The sequence below is a fragment of the Oryctolagus cuniculus genome, chromosome 7 (genome assembly GCF_964237555.1).
Source record: "Oryctolagus cuniculus chromosome 7, mOryCun1.1, whole genome shotgun sequence".
NCBI classification, from domain to species: Eukaryota; Metazoa; Chordata; class Mammalia; order Lagomorpha; family Leporidae; genus Oryctolagus; species Oryctolagus cuniculus.
The window spans coordinates 44,816,597-44,831,129 of record NC_091438.1 but is presented as its reverse complement, the minus strand read 5'-3'; the positions used below and the strand labels follow the sequence as shown (position 1 = coordinate 44,831,129).

The window sequence follows — 14,533 nt, the reverse complement described above, 5'->3', positions numbered from 1 at the left end:
GGCAGCAAAGGAGGACAAAGGGAACAACAAGGAGAAGAGTAGAAAACCATAAAAGAGCACGCAGTGTCTGATAAACTCCAGATGGCTCCCATTCCTTGCCACTGTGAACACACCAGGACCAGCATCCTCACATACATCCCCTTTGAATATGGGAGACAACTTTTTTAGATTTATTTATTTATTTATTTATTATTTGAAAGGCAGAGTTACAAAGAGGCAGAGGCAGAGGAAGAGAGGGAAAGAGAACGAGAATGAGAGATCTTCCATCTGCTGGTTCACTCCCCAAATGGCCACAATAACCGGAGCTGGGCTAATCTGAAGCCAGGAGCCAGGAGCTTCTTCTGAGTCCCCCATGTGGGTGCAGGGCCCCAAGGATTTGAGCCATCTTCCGCTGCTTTCCCAGGCCATAGTAGAGAGCTGGATCAGAAGTGGAGCTGCCGGGACTCTAACCAGCGCCCATATGGGATGCTGTCACTGCAGGCAGCAGCTTTATTCACTACACCACAGCGCCAGCCCCAAGACAATTTCTAAGTTATTCTTAGGTGCCCAGGAAAGGGAGTGATGGATCATAGAAAGTGTACCATCTTTATTTTGTTTATTTATTTGAGAGAGAACTCCTATCCTCTGATTCAGTCCTCAAATGCCTGCAGCAGCCAAGGCTAAGGCAGAGTCAAAGCCGGGAGCCGGGATCATACTCCAGGTCTCCCATGCAGGTGGCAGGGACCCAACTACTTGAGCTATCACTGCTGTTTCCCACTGTCTGTGTTGGAGCCAGAAGCCAGAGCCAGGGATCAAATCCAGTTACTCCAACGAGCAGGATACAGTTGTCTTATACACCAACCCAAATGTCCACCCCAAGAACACAGATATTTAGCTAGGCTTAAAATGGTATCTTATTGTTGTTTTAATTTGCCTTGTGCAAGAGCTCTGACAGCACCCTTTAAGCTTCAGTGATCTTTGTTTTGCTTCAGTGTGGCTAGATAGGGGCCGGCGCCGTGGCTCACTTGGTTAATCCTCTGCCTGTGGCGCCAGCATCCCAGATGGGCACTGGGTTCTAGTCCTGGTTGCTCCTCTTCCAGTCCAGCTCACTTGGTTAATCAGTATGGCTGGATAAAATAATGGCTTCTTTTCACTGGGAGCATAATTCAATTTCCCACTATTCTCAATTTCATAGTAAAATTCTGAATTTCTAGTGGAGGTATTGTTTTATTATATTCATTTTCTATTTAAATATGTCTATTTTAAATATTTATTTATTTTTATTTGAAAGGCAGAGTTTCAGAGAAGCAGAGGCAGAGAGAGAGAGAGAGAAAGAGAGGCATTCCATCCACCGCTTCACTCCCCAAATGGCCACAATGGCCAGAGCTGCACATATCCAAAGCTAGGAGCCTGGAGCATCTTCCAGATCTCTCACACAGATGCAGGGGCCCAAGGACTCGGGCCATCCTCTACTGCTTTCCCAGGCCATCTCAGAGAGCTGGATCAGAAGTGGAGCAGCCAGGTCTCGAACTCATAACTGGTGTCCCTATGGGATGCCGGCACTGCAGGCAGTGGTTTTTCCCACTACATCACAGCACCGGCCCCTCTATTTAAATTTTTCTGATCTTGAATGAAAGTTTATCCTTTTGCACTTTAAAAAGGGCAGAGCAGGAAAAAAAAAGTCCTTTTTATTTTTCCCTAATTAGAGAGTAGTACTTTGGGTTTACACAAATGTTCGGTCAGAGTCACTCACTTGCAGCTTTTATTGTTTTTCATTCTATTTGTGTTCCAGATCTTTCTTCTAGGGCAATTTTCCTTTTTCCTGCAGTATTTGCTTTTGAATCTTTGATTTTATTTGTATTTATTTGGAAAGCTTAAAAAATAACAGCAAACAAGCTGAAAGAAAAGTATCTAAACTTGAAACAAACTCTTTACACTGTTCAGGACAAAGTAGAGACACTAACTCTGGTCTATATTATATTGCATGCAAGTTAAAATTACAAAGGTAAACACAAAATCTGTGTGTGTGTGTGTCCAAATCTATAAAAGCAAGGCAGGAGGAGACAGAATCACAAACAACCAAGTACCTAACCAGGAATCAACTGTGTGGCCAACATGCATGACCAGGGAGAGAGGAAATATCACCACCGACCAGAGCAAGAGAGGCTGCAGTTTATTGGCTCCCAGGGTGTGTTAGGCTGGGCCTCGGTGGAGACCTTTGGGCCCGGAGGGGCTGAGTCATCACTGACCCTCAGAAGACAGCTTCCCGCCTTGAGACGAATCGTGCAAATCTGCAACAATTGCAGCAACCCTAGAGAGAAACTCAGAAAAGCCGATCTCCTGCTTGTCATCCGCGTCCTCCTTCTTAATGAGCTTGTCTAAGAAATCTGGGCTCTTTTGCTCCTGCGGGGAGAAGGTGTCAAACAAAAGAAAATCAGGTCACGGGCCCAGGGCCGTGAGGGCGGAGGGGCCCCTGACGGATCCGGGCGGGGGGCCCTGACGCTGCACTTGTTGGTGGTGGTCTCTGGCTCAGATGCAGCAGCACCGAGTTCTGCCTGTGCCCCTGTGAATGCCCAGTATTCATTCTCCCTGGCCTGAAAACCAGCTCCACCCATCATCATCAGCAACGCTGAATCCCATCCTTCTGGGGTCTCGCTCTGATCTTACCTGTTGAGCTACGTGCGCCAATGAGTTTCAGTGAGTGGTGCTGACATGAGATGTTACAGCGAGTGAGAATCAAACACTCTAGAATTCTAGGGCTGCCTCACTTCTCTTCACATTAGTATGGTTTCTAATTGTGTTACTTCTGCTCCCGGGGGTATTTAAAGAGAGTTTCCAGAAGGAGCAGCTGAACCCAAAAAGCCTAAAGGGGCAAATTCCTGTTGTAGCCGGGAGAAAGACAGGCCAAGCCACCACCTTTCCTTGGCCCACGAATCACCATAAACTGCAGCTATCTAACAATGGCTGTGAACCTCTCTATCCCTCTCCCCTTGTGCGAGGTTCTTGCATGTGCATCACCGCACAGCAACCCTGGGAAACAGGTGCTATGGTCCCATTTGAAGGTCAAGGACTGAGGCTCAGCAGGTAGGACTGTCTGTATTTGCGCCAAGGTTAATGCGCAAGCAGCAGCAACTGTGCAGGACCCCTGGGCCTGCTAACCCCTGTCCTGCCGCACCCCAGGGGTTCATGGAGTCAGCTGTGCAGGAGGCTGGGGAAGGTGGGAAAGGCTGCTCAGCCCAGCCTTACTGGCACCTGTCAGAGAGCAGGGATTCCCAAGCACCCCCGGGGCCGTGGTGCTGCCCGCTCCTGCCCCACTCCCAGCCGACCCTGGTGCGTCCCTACTCACCCAGGCCGACAGGAAGGTGGGGAAGTGCTCCTGCATTATCTTGGACAAGCCAGATTTGTCCAGGGCACCCGAGGCCAGGCTGTACTTATGATAGAGGCTGAGTAGGTCCAGCAACATCCTCTCGGCTTCAGTGTTACTCATCATTTGCCAAGGAGCTGCAGGAAGGAGAGACGGCCCCTGTGTGTTTGTATGTCCCTACATGCAGCCCCAGAAGCCTCACTCACCATCAGCCCACACACTCTGTGGCCCGGGCACAAGAGACCCCGAGCCCTATTGGGGTCAAGGTTGGGTTGGCAAATCTCGTCAAGTTCACGGGATGCAAGCCCAAAACATGGGCATTGGCTCAAGGGACTTGTGGATGGAACCACCCTTTTCCCAGCTCTGGGAAGAGTGAGGCCAGAATAATGGGGAGTGGGAGCCCCAGGCACTGGGGACAAGGGAGTATTACAGACGCGCAGGGACTAACTCTGAGTCCCTGACCTCCAAGCACCTTGAAGAGACTCGAGCTCAGAAGCCTGGAACACACCACGCACCACATGGTAAGTGGTACTCTGCTCTGTTCTCATTGTCCCCAGTGGTTCTTCTGTGAAGCCCCCTGATATCACCAAGCCAGCAAAAGGCAAGACAGAAAGGCTGCAGATGATCAAGTCCAAGCCTTCATTGCCCAAAAGAGGGAGGCGAGGGCTGGAGGGAGGCAAGGAAAGACTCCCGGGGCTGCACAGTGTGAGGCTGAGCTGTCACCGACCCCCAGCCAAGGGACAGAGCAGGCTGGGTCCTCGTGCCTTAAACCTAGAGGAAGCAAAGGAGCAGCTGGGGACTCACCAGTCTCTGAGCAGGAGCCACACAGGAGGAGGTCGGATGAGGATGTGCAAGAGTTCACGAACAATCCCTTTTATGCAGCTTAGAAATGGGTGGGGGCCAGGGCTGGGAGCCTGGGGCTGTTCCATCAGCTGCCTGGACTAGATGCAGCCCTGGGTGGGGACACACACTGAAGACCCTGCCCCACGGCTCAGGGGTGCCTGTCAGCCCCAGCCCATGGAGGGGCCTCTTGCCGGCCTTAATCCTGTGGGGCTGAATGGCAGGTGGTGACAGTTGGGCGGGTGAGAGGGTTGCTGTGCCCCAGGAAATAGAGCACTGGGGGATTTGCAGGGAGACTCGGGGTCATTGACTGGGTGTCCACTGAGTCATTCAACCAACCGTAACTCATCGATGATAATGGAGCAGCAACTCCCAGTAGGGACAGGTCACTGCACGCCAGGCGGTGGGCTGAGAGTTCCGAATGCACTGTCACATTTAATTCTTCGGAAAGTCCTGTGTGACCAATGTGATTATCCAGTTTATAGATGTAGAACTGAGCTAGATAGATCTCCCAAGAGCACACCCCTAGTCAAAGGCCAGGACGAAACTGGAGCCCACGTGCTACTGAGCCAGAAGCCAAGCTTCTGCTGGTCAGTCCAGGGCCTTCCCAAAGGAGCCCAGTGTCCAGAGTGGACTCTGTGACAGGCGTGTGCACAGCCAAATGAACCAGCTCTGACACTGGCCTGGCCCGGGACCCTCCGTCCTGGCTGCTCTGTGGATTCCAGGCCTCAGGCAGCAGGCGGGGCCTCTCTGCTCTCCAAAGCCATGGGTCCAACAGAAGGGACAAGAGCAGAGACAACACCTGTGCTTTCCAAGGAAAACTACACCTACTGGAAGCATCTCGCCAGGTCCTCTACAGAAACAGGGAAACAACGTGGATTTTCCCCTCGCTTTACAGCTGATGGGACAAGGGTCTGAGAGCCGGATCGCCTTGGCCACAGCCACAGAGCTGGGGAGGGGGCAGACCCAGGGCCAAGACGTCACCTCCCAGGGGGCATCCCTGCTACCTGAACTTGGAGCCTCACAGGATTCCTGGAGCTCACTAGGAGGACCATGGCCCGTCCCCAGCAGGAATAGCAGGGACCAGGGACCCCTCCTCCAACTCACCAGGTTTCCTCTTTACCTGCTCTGTGCACCAAGTCACACCCCCTGGAGCAAGGGGGCCCAAGGGCTCCTCACAGCTGCTTCTCCTGCCTCTTCTGAATGGGGGCCAGTTCCAGGGTCTTTCATTTGTCCCCTACACTGCTGCTCCCACTCCAGGGTCTGCTGAGAAGGCTGGTGGCTTCCCCAACATCATCAGGGCTCCCTGGATGCACTGTTCTCCCGACCAAGTGCACACGCCCATGCACAATACACACACACACTGGGTAAATCTGCACCCTGCTCCTTGGAAATGGCTCGGCTCCCTCTGCTCAGCCTCCCATCTGCTGTCCTCTGTACCTCTGTGTCCTCATCCGCAGAAGGGGTGACAGTGAGGGGACATACTTCCTAGGCTGTTGCGAAAAATTAAAGGAGCTAACATAAGTAAAGCTCTAGGAATATGCATTGGCAAGTGGCATCTCCTAGACAAGTGGTCAGCAAAAAGGTCACAGAAAATGTGCTATTAAAAAACTGCACATGAATTTCTACTGGGTGTTTTTTGCACCCAGATAAGCTTAGCTTTTCATTCCGTTTTCCATGAACATTTTTTTAAGATTTATTTATTTACTTGAAAGGCAGAGTTACAGAGAGAGGGAGAGATAGAGGGAGAGGTCTTCCATCCGCTGGTTCACTCCCCACATGTCTGCAACACCGGCGCCCGTATGGGATGCCGGAGCCACAAGCAGAGGCATAACCTACTATGCCACAGCGCCGGCCCCTCCATGAACTTTTGCAGAACCTGCATATGTGCTTGCTACAATTATTCTGTTTGCATTGAGGAAAGTAGCATGTGCGGCTGGCCTTGTGGCATGGCAGGTTAAGTCACTGCTTGTGATACCAGCATCCCACGTCAGAGACCCACTGCTCCACTTCCAATCCAGCTCCCTGCTAATGGGCCTGAGAAGGCAGTGGAAGATGACCCGGGTGTTTGGGCCCCTGCACCCACATGGGGAGACCTGGATGAAGCACCTGGCTCGTGGCTTCAGCCTGGCCCAGCTCTGGCCGATGCGGCCATCTAGGGAGTGAAACAGCGAATAGATGATTTCTCTCTCTCTCTCTCTCTCTCTCTCTCTCTCTCTCTCTCTAACCCTGACTTATAAATAAATAATTTTTTCAAAAAGTTTAAAAACAAAAATAGCATGGCAGTGTGCTGCTTTTACTGCCTTTCCCAGAACAGGTGGGACGGGTTCCATCCCTGACAGGCAGGGCACAACCTCCCTGTCTGTCTCCAAAGTGCAGGGCTCCCTAGCTCCCCGGAGGGACTCAGACTGAAGCTGTGCGGCAGCCGGGCACCAGACCAAGCTCACCTGGTGCAGAGCGGTCTGAGGACCACGCCCTCCATCATGCTGCCCAGGTGCGGCTCCCCTCATGCTGATGACGGCTGAAGTCTGACCTGAGGCGGTAACACGAGGCCTGCCCATTGCTGGCATTAGCTCCAGCCTGCTCAGAGCAAGCTCCTTCCCAGGAGTGGCAGAGGACGGGATGAACAGTGGAGCAAGCGGGGCTCAGGGACCAGCCTGAGAGTTAGGAATGCTGAATTCTAGCCTGGGTTACCTCCTTCCATAAAGTCGTTCCATATGATAGGGAAAGAACAGCTCTGCTCATAGAATGCTAATGAGAACCAAGATAAGGTGAGGGGTTGTGGGGGGCTGGGTAAACCTAAGTAGATGGCAGTTTGAGAGAGTTCGAGAGGATGGGGCACACTTAAGTCAGGCAAGGAGGGGCAGCAAATTGGAACCAGCAAGAAAAAGTCCACCAAGACGGTGACAGATGCATTGAACTACAAACCCAGTGATTTGCTCCCAACAAACTGTGCAACCACTGGCAGGTACAACCCTGGCCTCTGTTTTGTCACCTGTAAACTATTGAATCTACCATGACAGGGTACACCCATCTCCCAGTGCGGTGCAAGAGCCGGACCCTGGAGAAGCTGCTTTTGCTGCGGGATCTAGCCCTGGAGCACCTGCCCGTGCTGCAGGAGCTGGTCCTGGGGTATCTGGGCATGCCATAGGAGCCAGAGCCTGGGGAAGCCACATGTGTTGCAGTGTCATACACTGCAGAATGAGTGTATCCTACACAGGCTGGTGCTAGAAAACCTTCCATACCATCAGTACCAGCGCAATGGGCACACAAGAACCAGGAAGGAAACCCCTTCCTCTTGCAATGTCTCCCCCAGGACCCTGAATTAATAAAATATTGTGTCAGCACCAGCACCGCGGCTCAATAGGCTAATCCTCCACCTTGCGGTGCCGGCACGCCGGATTCCGTCCCAGTTGCCCCTCTTCCAGGCCAGCTCTCTGCTGTGGCCAGGGAGTGCAGTGGAGGATGGCCCAGGTGCTTGGGCCCTGCACCCCATGGGAGACCAGGATAAGCACCTGGCTCCTGCCATCGGATCAGCGCGGTGCGCCGGCCGCAGCGGCCATTGGAGGGTGAACCAACGGCAAAGGAAGACCTTTCTCTCTGTCTCTCTCTCTCACTGTCCACTCTGCCTGTCAAAAAAAAAAAAAATTGTGTCAGCAAGCAAAAGGAAAAATCCATTCCTTAGAGCAGACAATAAAGAGTGAACTTGAAGCTTAGAGGCAAATAAAATGGTAACTGGAGCAGATTCCATATATCATTGTTTGTTTTTACAACAAGACAAGCATTACACACCCCAGATAGGTTTTCAGAGTAGATGAATATCCTGAGGACCCATGGAAAGCAAGAAACCTCCACAGGGTACGGCAAAGCCCCACTTACTCGTGTTACATGTCAATCAAATAAAAGCACACCACCAGACCAGTAGCCAGACCAAGGCAGATGAGAAAAAAAATGTTAATTATTACAGCATAGCACTTTAAAAATAGGTAGTTTCAGTTATTACATTTTTGAGTGAAAAATATTTAGTCTTTTGAGGTGATAAAGAAGAGTGGTGTTTTTCCAATAGAAATTTCATTAAAATCATTAAACTAATTGTTGAATTTGATCCCTCTTTTGCAAAAACAGTTGAGGAAACGTCAAAATGAGTGGGTGAGGAAGTGGAACAATGGCTTATTTGCTGAAAACAAATAAATAGCCATAAGCAACACTGAGAACAAATAAAGAATTAAGCTAAAGAGAAGACAAGTGCAAAACGAGATGGTGAGTCAAATAACTGAGCAAGACACCATATATGACTCCACAGTTTCATGGAATTCTGATTCATGTAGACGATTCCAACTGTACAATGGAAAACCTCATGAGAAGCCCTCTACATTTCCACCATCAGAGACCACGATCTGACTTCCATCAAAGATGAAACGCGTGCCAAACAGCCTTCTCCATGTGACAGAGGACAACAGCTGTTCTGAGCTGTGGGACCCTCCTGGCCAGCCACCATGGGGTCCCAGAGCTCTCTAGAAACTCACCTGAGAGAAGCGCCCTTCAGCTCCAAGATGTTCACCGCCTATGGATTTGGCAGTGGTCGTGGGATTCATTCCTGGGTGGACCTTACAGATGGAGTAGTTTAAACAAATGACGCTTGGCTTCTACTTTTAAAAGCCTAAATGTGATGAGAGTCATCCCATTAAAAGCTGCCCAAGTCCGGCAAAGGCACTCCAAGCACATCAATATATTTCTGAGCATTTGAAAAAGAAATATGGACAAGATCCCAAGGCTGAGTGTGGTCAAGGCTGAGTGTGGTCAAGGCTGAGTGTGGCCAAGGCTGAGCATGATCAAGGCTGAGTGTAACCAAGGCTGAGCATGGCCAAGGCTGAGCGTGGTCAAGGCTGAGCATGATCAAGGCTGAGTGTGACCAAGGCCGAGTGTGACCAAGGCTAAGTGTGGTCAAGACTGAGAGTGGCCAAGGCTGAGTGTGGTCAAGGCCGAGTGTGACCAAGGCTGAGCATGACCAAGGCTGAGAGTAGCCAAGGCTAAGTGTGGCCAAGGCTGAGTGTGACCAAGCTGAGTGTGGTCAAGAGTGAGTGTGGTCAAGGCTGAGCGTGGTAAGGCTGAGTGTGGCCAAGGCTGAATGTGACCAAGACTGAGTGTGGCTAAGGCCAAGTGTGTTCAAGGCTGAGTGTGGTCAAGGTTGAGCGTGGCCAAGGCTGAGTGTGGTCAAGGCTGAGTGTGGCCAAGGAGGAGCATAGCCAAGGCTGAGTGTGGTCAAGGCTGACTGTAATCAAGGCTGACTGTAATCAAGGCTGAGCGTGGTCAAGGCTGAGTGTGGTCAAGGCTGAGTGTGACCAAGCTGAGTGTGGTCAAGAGTGAGTGTGGTCAAGGCTGAGCATAGTAGGCTGAGTGTGGCCAAGGCTGAGTGTGGTCAAGGCTGAGTGTTACCAAGGCTGAGTGTGATCAAGGCGGAGTGTGGTCAAGGCTGAGTGTGGCCAAGGAGGAGCATAGCCAAGGCTGAATGTGGTCAAGGCTGACTGTAATCAAGGCTGACTGTAATCAAGGCTGAGCGTGGTCAAGGCTGAGTGTGGTCAAGGCTGAGTGTGACCAAGCTGAGTGTGGTCAAGAGTGAGTGTGGTCAAGGCTGAGCATAGTAGGCTGAGTGTGGCCAAGGCTGAGTGTGGTCAAGGCTGAGTGTTACCAAGGCTGAGTGTGATCAAGGCGGAGTGTGGTCAAGGCTGAGTGTGGCCAAGGAGGAGCATAGCCAAGGCTGAATGTGGTCAAGGCTGACTGTAATCAAGGCTGACTGTAATCAAGGCTGAGCGTGGTCAAGGCTGAGTGTGGTCAAGGCTGAGTGTGACCAAGCTGAGTGTGGTCAAGAGTGAGTGTGGTCAAGGCTGAGCATAGTAGGCTGAGTGTGGCCAAGGCTGAGTGTGGTCAAGGCTGAGTGTTACCAAGGCTGAGTGTGATCAAGGCGGAGTGTGGTCAAGGCTGAGTGTGGCCAAGGCTGAGTGTGGTCAAGGCTGAGTGTGACCAAGCTGAGTGTGGTCAAGAGTGAGTATGGTCAAGGCTGAGCATAGTAGGCTGAGTGTGGCCAAGGCTGAGTGTGGTCAAGGCTGAGTGTTACCAAGGCTGAGTGTGATCAAGGTGGAGTGTGGTCAAGGCTGAGCGTGGGCCAAGGCTGAGTGTGGCCCAAGGCTGAGTGTGACCAAACTGAGTGTGGTCAAGAGTGAGTATGGTCAAGGCTGAACATAGTAGGCTGAGTGTGGCCCAAGGCTGAGTGTGGTCAAGGCTGAGTGTTACCAAGGCTGAGTGTGATCAAGGTGGAGTGTGGCCCAGGCTGAGTGTGGTCAAGGCTGAGTGTGGTCAAGGCTGAGTGTGACCAAGGCTGAGTGTGGCTTCTTAACTATAGTTTGAACGAACACTTTAGCACATGTCAACAAACTAAGTGAAACATCACATATTTAGATGTAGGTGAAGGGCCTAAGACAAAAGCTATTTTAAAATTAATATAATATTGAAATAAGAACATAAATGAAATAGTAAAGCATAAGTAATCAGTATAAATTAGTCTGACACTAAAGTTATAAAATTAACAATTTTAGATCTAACCTGTAATCCCATTTTTAACAGTCCTAAATTTTGAGAGATAGTGATGATACTTTGGAAAATGCACAAAGTCATTGCCACAAAGCCATTGTTTACAAACCAATAACAAGCGTCTTCAATTTTAAACCATGGAGATTAAGTCTAACGAAACTTTAAGACATTCTGAAATACAGAGCTTGTGTGAAGCTTGAAAGAAGTTTCCCCAACTTGGCAATACTCCTAATATTTTTACATGACATTATGAAACAGCTTGTGAAATTAAAAGCAAAAAAAGTCTAAGCTATTAATACCAAAAACCAACTAATAATATCAGAGGTAAGTCCTAATTATCCTTCTGTCTATAGAAAATGATTTTACAAAATGATTGTCCTCTGAAGCAGAGATCACAGAGCCAAGAAAAGGAATAAGGGTGTAGTTGAGGCATCCAATTAATAAAAATAATGTCATTTTTCTAGCTTGCGTAATGCTTGTGGTATTTGTCAACTTTTTGAAATTTGCCATATCCCTTTTCTCCTCACAAACAAAAAGTCACTTTCGTATTTAATTTTGCACTGGCAACTGTAGATTCTTTTTCTGAAAGGAGCTAACCCAAAAAAGTGTCAGGGCCACAGCCCGTGTCTCTAAGCCTCCTACTCCTGCCTGCTTTGTCTGCGGTTTCAGCTACACCACCCCTCTGCATGGCACTCCCTTTTGCCCCTTCCATGCTTAAATTCTTAACCCTCATTCAAGGCCTGACCCAGAAGTTGCCTCCTCTAGGAAGCTTCACCTCCTGGCCCAGGACAGCAGGGCACTGCATTCACTTCCCTGGAGGCACTAGCTCCCTCGCTACAGCAGCCCCGGCAGGTGGGCAGCAGACTCCCAGGCCCCGCACTGTGAACCTGCCCACCACAGAGGCTCACGGAGAACAGGCTCGGGGCCGCAGCGAATGCCACCCAGGCAGGCAATGGAGGGACGGGGCTGGGTCCAAGGCAGTGCCCCAGGAGCCCAGAGCACATGGTGCCACCCTACCCCCACCCCATGCTACCCAGGCGGAACCCTGTTGCTGCAGGGCCGGGATCGCGGGCTGCACAGAGAGTGCAAGCCCAAGCGAGGCCGGAAGCCGGAAGCCTCTGGCTGGGTTACTCTGGCTGACAGATTTGGATGGGCTTGGAGAGGCACTGAAATCCTAGAGGCCCCTACCCAGGCACACCCTGGTTTGCAGGGAAGGGCGGTGGCTTGGCAGTCTCAGTTTCCAGAGGCACTCCAGCAGCGTGATGGAAAGGAGTCCAGGGCCCCGAGGCATTCCTGAGGTCTCGGCCCAGCCTTGGCCAAACTGGGCTTCTGGGATGGCTGTCAGCCAAGGGGACTCGGAGGTCCCAACTACTCACCTCTGAGCCCTGCCCCACCCACCCCCAGGCCAACTCCTTCTGCCTCAGCCTGAGCTCCAAAGATTCCACTCAAACCTTACAACAGCTGGAGGCAAATACAATGAAAAGGAGGACCTAGCTCCTCTCCACATCAAACCTCACCAGCGCCTGCCCCGTGAATTCTCACCCTCCCCAAAATGAGGGCATCCTCTCAGCACAAACCCCTGTCCGAGATTTGCCCTTGCTCCCTGGGGTGCGTGTGCCCACAGGGCTCCGCAGCGCCGTGGAGAAGGCAGGCCGACAGCTAAAGATCAGACATGCTTTGCAGAAAGAGGACATGCGCAGGTCTGTCTGCCTCCATCCAGGACCCCGGAGACCCTGGAGCTGTTGGGCCCAGCAGCTCCTCCTCCCAGCTCAGCCCTTCTCATCTCCTCCCACCTCCCATGGACGGCCCCTCTGTCCCCTCCAAGCCACTGCAGGGCTGTGTCTGGCTGGTTTGTCTTTAGGGAAGGGACCAAGGCCACCCAGCATGGCAGCCGGGGGGCCCTTGGCTCTGGAACCCGTGTCCAGGCTCGGACCCAGCCGTGTGATCTTGAGCGAGTGGCCTAACCTCTCTGTGACTGTTTCATCATCTTAAAGCAGGAGAATGACTAGTATCTCTTCCCTCTTGTCGTGTGGATTAAGTGACTTAATTCTGTGAAGCTCTTGGAACAGTGCCAGATGTGTAAGCCATGCCCAATCCTGCGTGGTCAGGGATTTCTTTGTGTGCATTTGTAAGATTTATTTATTTGAAAGTGAGAGCAATAGTGAGAGTGCTCCCCCTCTCCAAAACAAAACAAAAACAAAAACTGATACTTCTTCATCTTCCCCAGCCACTGACAGAGAAGAGAGAGAAAGTGCCCACTTCCATCCACTGGTTCACTCCCCAAACGGCCGCAATGGCTGGGACCCCGGCCAGACAGAAGCCAGGAGCCAGAAGCTTCTTCTGGGCCTTCCACGCAGGTGCAGGGGCAGGGGCCCAAGAATTTAGGCCATCTTCCACTGCTTTCCCAGGCACATTAGCAGGGAGCTGGATCAGAAGAAGAGCAGCCAGGACCGAAACTAGCGCCTATATGGGATGCTGGCACTGCAGGTGGCCGCTTTACCTGTTACACCACCACGCCAGCTCCTACATTCTCTACTCTTGTAATTGTTTGTGTATAGAAATCTAGAGTATAAATGACTTTCCTTCAAGTCTGGAGACACTGCACGGTTTTCTTCCAGGTTCCAGAGTTGTACTCTCTTGTGTCCAGCTGGAAGGAGTCTGTGTTTTGTTCAAGTGTCCTTGAAGTCCGCAGTGGTGTTTCTTGGCTACCACCTCCTTGTGCTGGGCGCCACAGAGCCGGGTAACTGAGGAGCGCCCTCCAGCTGCTGTGTTCCTCTCGTGTCTGGGATAACTTCCCCAGCTGCTGTGTTCCTCTCGTGTCTGGGATAACTTCCCCTCCTCCACTGTCTCAGTCTGCTCGCCATTCTGGGACTCCCGTCACTAATCCTCCAATACGCGTTCCTTCTCTGTCCTCTTCATTTAGTTCTACTTTCTGTTCGATTTTATTTTTCGTTGAATGCTTGCTTCTGCCAGCGATGGCAGGAAAGGGGGCACCCAGAACAAGTCCGTGTTTTCCTGTCCCAGACCTTTCTCTGAATGAGTTCACCTTAATTCCCTCCTGTTCGCCGGCGCCGCAGTTCAATAGGCTAATCCTCTGCCTGCGGCGCCGCCACACCGGGTTCTAGTCCTGGTAGTTGGGGCACCGGATTCTGTCCCAGTTGCCCCTCTTCCAGGCCAGCTCTATGCTGTGGCCCGGGAGTGCAGTGGAGGATGGCCCAAGTGCTTTGGCCCTGCACCCCATGGGAGACCAGGAGAAGCACCTGGCTCCTGACTTCGGATCAGCGCGGTGCACCGGCCGCAATGTGCCAGCCACGGTGGCCATTGGAGGGTGAACCAACAGCAAAGGAAGATCTTTCTCTCTGTCAAAAAAAAAAAAAAAAATCCCTCCTGTTCCTCTGTTTACAGATTCAGAACCTCCCTGCTCCCTGTCTGTGTTTATCAATGTGGGAGAGGGGTGGTCCTTACTCTGGTGGACGAGGCTTTCCTTCAACATCTGCTGATCTGTGGCCACCTGCTGCATGTAAGAACGAGAGGCGCAGGTTGGGGTCCCTGCTGCATTACTTCCAACCCAGCTCCCTGCTAATGCACCAGGAAGGCAGCGGAGGATGGCCCGAGTGCTTGGGCCCCTGCTGCCCACATTGGGGACCTGAATGAAGTTTAAGGCTCCTGACTCCTGGCTTTGGTCCAGCCCCAGCCACTGCAGCCGTTTAGGGAGTGAACCAGCAGACAGACGATCTCTTATCTCTCCCTTTCTATCTCTCT

At 51.6% G+C, this 14,533-nt stretch overlaps 1 protein-coding gene across 1 annotated transcript in view; it reads right to left on the bottom strand.

Annotated features, from left to right (window-relative positions):
- Positions 1-354: 354 nt before the first annotated feature.
- The window catches only part of LOC103350047 (protein S100-A7), a 36,312-nt gene continuing 22,133 nt past the window's right edge, over positions 355-14,533 (bottom strand). Inside the window, exons 2-3 of the mRNA XM_051858644.2 lie at positions 3,326-3,480; positions 355-2,382 (exon numbers count right to left, since the gene is read on the bottom strand). Of these exons, the coding sequence (XP_051714604.1) occupies positions 2,221-2,382; positions 3,326-3,480 (317 nt within the window). The 3' untranslated portion in view covers positions 355-2,220. The remainder of the gene's footprint in view (positions 2,383-3,325; positions 3,481-14,533) is intronic.